Source organism: Phoenix dactylifera, unplaced genomic scaffold (assembly GCF_009389715.1).
Source record: "Phoenix dactylifera cultivar Barhee BC4 unplaced genomic scaffold, palm_55x_up_171113_PBpolish2nd_filt_p 000207F, whole genome shotgun sequence".
NCBI classification, from domain to species: Eukaryota; Viridiplantae; Streptophyta; class Magnoliopsida; order Arecales; family Arecaceae; genus Phoenix; species Phoenix dactylifera.
In genome coordinates, this window is record NW_024067723.1 from 762,055 (window position 1) to 767,636 (window position 5,582).

Sequence of the window (5,582 nt, forward strand, 5' to 3'; positions counted from 1 at the left end):
TTTGTAGCATAAATCCTGCGTGCGGACAGCGCAATGAACCCGGCCCACCATGCTTGGCGGCTGCTATCTGGGTCCACCATGGTCGGCGGCCCACCCGATACTATTCTTCTTCCATAGTGTGTGTATATATATATATATATAATCAAAAATATCAGGGGTAATTTAGCCACCGCAATGCCGACATTATGTCGCCATATCCGTCTAAATAAAGGGCAATTGCGTAAAATAAGCGTCCAATCCAGGGCCAATCTCGGTATTATAGCTTCTAGAGTCGTCTGATCCGCGTGCCAACGCGGCTACATTTCCTAACGTCATGACCGGCCCTCTACCCCTTAAAAAAGCTCTCTCCGCCCCCTCCTCTTCTCTCCACGCTCAAACCCCTCGCCCCCAATTCCTCCTCTCCCAAACCGTAACCCTAACCCTAACCCCAGGGAGCAATTGAAGAGGAGAAATGGCCCAGAGAGAGAAGGAGCTCCAGGTCCCCGAGACCCGCACCCTCTGCGTCAACAACTGCGGCTTCTACGGCAATCCGGCCACCAATAACATGTGCCAGGCCTGCTTCCAGGCTGCCGGATTCGCCGCCCCGTCGTCTCCCCCGTCCTGTTCCAGCCACGAGAAGCCCAGATCCGCCCCTGCCCGGTCGCCGGATCCGGCGGCGGAAGGCGGGTGGGGAGAGGCCAGGGGGCCGCCGGCCAAGCCCGATGCCGCCGCCGCCGCCGCAGGGGTGACGCTGGCGAAGCGGGTGAACCGGTGTGCTGGGTGCCGGAAGAGGGTGGGGCTGACGGGGTTCCGGTGCCGGTGCGGAGAGCTGTTCTGCGCGGAGCATCGGTACTCTGACCGCCACGACTGCAGCTTCGACTACAAGGCCGCCGGCCGGGAGGCCATCACCCGCGAGAACCCCGTCGTCCGGGCCTCCAAGATCGTTAAAATATGAGGAGTTGTTGGGGGAACTTTTCCGTTTTTATTTTTCCTTTTGGTAATCTCTCCTTTGTGTGACCGGAAAATTTCCAGAATCGGAGAGAGAAGCACCTTGTTTTTTTTTTTCTTTTTTTATATAAAGATTAAATTAAGAAGAAAACCGATCTCGATCTTCCGTTAAATTCTCGAATTTCTGCGTTTTTCCTGTTTAATAACTACGTTGTGTTCCGGGACGGAAGATTTTTGGAACTAATCCTGGTTTGGTGATAAATAAAAAAAATGATGAAAGGTTGGTGGCGGTGTGGCCGGCCTCAAAATCGCGTATGCTGTGACGTCAGACCACGTTTATGGGTTGAGGACGTTGTGGTGCGCCCTCGGAACGGAAGAGCCGCCGTCGATGCGCGGTGGTTCGATGGCACTGTCATGGTCGTTTGTTGACCGCATCCGGTCAAACTGTGACTTCCTTCTGGAATCCAAACTTGGGCCGGTGCGTCCCTCCCTACGGCCCAACTTCTTTGGAGGAACTAGGAAGTTGGGTTCATTGCCTCCGAAAATGTCCGCTTGTTCTATTGGTTTTAACTTTGGTATCTTAGAAAGCCTTGTTGCCTGTTGCTATAGGCCTCGGGCTTTTGCTATCTTGTTCCTGTGAATATAGCTTAGCTTTAAAATTAAATAACTTTTTTTTATGAATATCCTTTCAAATATCGAATTTTATATGATGTCCTTTTAAAATTAATATTTGTATTTATATTATCGTAAAATATTTGTTTTGCTATTTTATTCTTCTTTCATTCTTCTTTTAGCATATGCACCAACGCCATCTAACGTCGTTAATAGTTTCAAATTAAAATGACAAAAATATTTTTAATGGATAGATGTACAAAAAGAAATATTTACAAGGTGATCGCGATAAAAAACAAAAAAGATAATTTTAAAATTTTAATTTATTTTTAATTAAAATAGTTATGGTTTCATTAAGGGTGCTAGAAGAACAGTTGCCTTCGGCAGGTCGCTCCAGTGAGCAATAACACAAAAAAAAAAAGGAAAAAAAAGAGATTATGAGGTCTGTTTAAAGTAGCAGTAAAAATTGGTTAAATTATATTAGGGTCTTTGTGCATAAATAGTATTTTTATGAGAGTATAGAAATAAATATAAATTTTAAAAAAAATATTCATGCAAATTTAAATTTTTAGGAGGATACTTGTGTAATAAAAAAATCCAAATTAAATTAGACGATTCCTCTTGTCGGGGAAAATTTAAACCGGTAGTGCTTCGGGCCCAGCAAGAATTTTACTCATTATAGGCTGGCCTTCGCTTCAATGTATGCAGCGGGCCAGAGACACTGCTTCCATGAGTCCATGTGAAAGCCCATTAAGGCCATAAAAAGGCCGAGCTCTTAATGCTTGGCACTCGGGAATATTCCAGCTAAGCCTCGTGCAAGGCGTGACGGCGATTGGTTTAATCTGCATTCCAAATGCGAGTACAAGGAAATTGAACTCGCACCAAATTACTTTTGTTGCATAGCAAATTAATTTTATTGTCTTTATAAGGCGCAGGAAGATGGCCACTTGGCTGGAAACTTGTTCCTGCATGTGACTCCATTAAAACCCCATTTCTCTCTCTTTCTTTAATGGTTGCGTCCTCCAGCCTCTAACAGCTCAGAGAGATTTATGTTAGATGTGACCTGAAGCACTATATAAATATAAAATTACTAATTTATTTTAAATAAAATAAAATTATTTTAATTTAGATATGAACTTTAGGTTTTTTTTTAATTTAATCCAAAAAATCATCACCGTGGAAATAAAAGTTTACGACCTATAATTTTAGAGAATACATAATTGACACAATCGAGAATATTGTGAATGAGAGCTCATCAAATAAACAATGAAAGCTTAAATATAATTAAATGAGAGAAGCTAAGAGGATCAATTAAAGGAGGAACTAGCTGAGGTGAGGATTTTTTCGGCGATTTTGGGAAGGGAGTTTTAATTGATTTAAGTTTTCTGGTGGGCTAAATAAGTTTGGATCTAGGTTGAGTCTATTATTCTATTGGAGTAGAATAACATATGGACTAAGCCATGTTGGATTAGAGGTTACAAAATGTAAATCCTACTCGGTTTGAAATTATATCTATTTTTTTTATCCTGATTAGAAAATGGATAGGACAAATCTAGTCCAGCCCGAGCCTAGGTCAGGCTAAAAGTCAATTTGACCAACCCTAGATGCAAATGCAAACCTTTCGAACACTGAGATGATCATTTAATAAACAAGTTGCTGGGATCGGAGGTATCATTTTCTATCGTAGCATGAAAACTTATTGTAGTACTGACATAACAATTTTATATTTTTTTTCATGAATAAAATTTATTAAACCAATTTAATGTGAATAAATTCGTATGCATCTTAAAAAAAAATAACTAACGATTTAGAAAAAATAGCCACCACAGTTGTCTGCAAAGTAGGTCTTCTATGATCAGCAATATATGACACCATCCTACAATATTATTAGCTTTTTCTAGAAATATATTTTACTTTATAAGACTAAAAAAATGTTTCATTCTTTCTAGGATGAGAATGGAAGGTTAACTTTTAATTACATATGAAACATCTTCTCATGCAGCATGTTAGTTTTGCCATAAAAATTATAGAGAAATAATCTAATATTTTCTATTGTACAACTTGTACTCTTAATAATAAAACTTGCTTTGTTAGATTTATTTTTATTTAAATATTATCATCAAAATTAATTTTGAGAAAATCAGAGAGTGGTGTTTTAAACTTTTTGGATATCTATGGTATTGATTGATTTTTTATTTTTTATTTTTTATCGCAAAGTAGGTGAATTAGTGAAACATATTGACAGGGCCCGAGTGCCGCTCGTGAATGCTGGATGGAACGGGAGGAAACAAGATCATTAGTTTGCGTTCCGAGAAGTTTCATGGTGCTATATGAATTGATGGTGGTGACATCCTCTTAGGCCTGGTCCTCCTCCTACCTTATGGCAGCAAATGCTTGGTTTCTCTCTTTTTTTTAAAGAAATGGTGGAGGAAGTGAGACACTTCCACCAGCTTTATTATTGATAAAAATGCATGCTTTTACAAAAAAAAAATAGCATGGATCTTTCCGATGATCAATATTCTAATAGGGCTCGTTTGGTTCGTCAAAAGTATTTTTTCTTCTAGAATTATGATTCTTGCGAAGGAGATTTCTGAAAAGAGAATTTCTAAAAAAGTACTTATGGCATGTTTGGTAGACAATGAGAAAGTGACAGATTTTCAGAGTGCTTATGTTTGCTTGACCATCTACTTTTCTAAAAAAGTTATGTGCAATTCTTATTATAACTTAATAAAAATTAGGTCTTTAATGCTTCTTTAATGCTGAAGATTTTTTTTAGAAAAAAATAAAAGCGAAATGATTTTTGGATCACAAAAAAGTAACTTTTTTCATGTTTCTCATGGAAAATGCTTTCTTATAAAACGTGGGAATCATATTTCAATGAAAATATAAATTTTTCGTTTATCTCCTTTAAAATTTTCAACCAAATAACAAGCATCTCATTACTTTTTTTATCGGCCATACTGTTCTTTCCCCTTCTTTTGCGAACCAAACGAGCCATGATGAAGGCTGTGGGTTTCAGTGTGTGTCTTCCTTTCACTTTCCCTCAAAATGGTTTCTAATAATGATTATTCAAGCTAAATCAATGCCATCAAGATCCTGCCAGTTTTTCCTCCCCCAAGGAAATAACGGTGGGTAGTTACTAAAAAACAAAAAAGACAACGATAATAGTTGATAGAGCATGATATAACCTCTAAAAAATTACATCCTACATCACATATACTACCATATAGTGATCCACCAAATCAATCACAGATATTTGTTTCTACGAGCCCCATTCATTCATTAAGTGCTTGTCTCCTGAGAATAAGTATCTGTGTTTGGCGTGGTGCACCCCGTGGTGTACGATATAATTTTGCTTCAAATATAGGAGGAATGCAACTGTTGGACTATAATCTAATTATCTGAAGATGACTAAATTAAGCTCAAGGACATAGTTCTTCATCCTTGGTTGTGGTACACAGTCACATTAAACTTAAGATAGCCATTAAAATAAATAATCAAACTTCAATAGGCACCTGCAACTCATGGACTCAAAATCCTAGAGTTCACTTCCATTACTTGATCCGATCACTTTATGCTCAAGGATTAAAATTAACTAGTTGCATAATATATGAGCTTTTCTCTGTGCTCTCTCCAGCCAAAAGATTAATGCTGATATTTCATGAGATTTTTTTTTTAATGATGATCCAGAAATAACTCTAGGAACTCTTGGCAATAAACGAATTGGTAACTTGTGATGCGCCAAAATATTTTTCCATGTACCTGGGAGAAGTGGTAGAGAAGGCACCCGGATAATAACATAGTTTTGTAGTTTTATTTTTATTTTTATTTTTTTACTGTAACGGATGTATCATAGAGCGGATACGAATACATCCAAAAAACTCAAAAGATAATAAGCTCCGAAAAGCATCGGGTAGTCCCTTCTTCCTCAGCCATAATGTCTCTCCAAAGTGGTTAGTCACATAGGAGGCTATCCAATCTGCTGCCCCGTTGGCCTTTCGATACACATACTTGCCTGCTGGGCCATGCCACCCCCACCATTT

General features: G+C 38.7%; 1 protein-coding gene across 1 annotated transcript; it reads left to right on the forward strand.

Moving 5' to 3' along the window:
• Positions 1 to 326: 326 nt before the first annotated feature.
• On the forward strand, positions 327 to 1,100 carry LOC103696655 (zinc finger A20 and AN1 domain-containing stress-associated protein 1-like). The gene has a single exon (XM_008778339.4). The coding sequence runs from the start codon at positions 452 to 454 to the stop codon at positions 932 to 934; it is 483 nt and encodes a 160-aa protein (XP_008776561.1). The 5' UTR covers positions 327 to 451; the 3' UTR covers positions 935 to 1,100.
• The last annotated feature ends 4,482 nt before the right edge of the window (positions 1,101 to 5,582 follow it).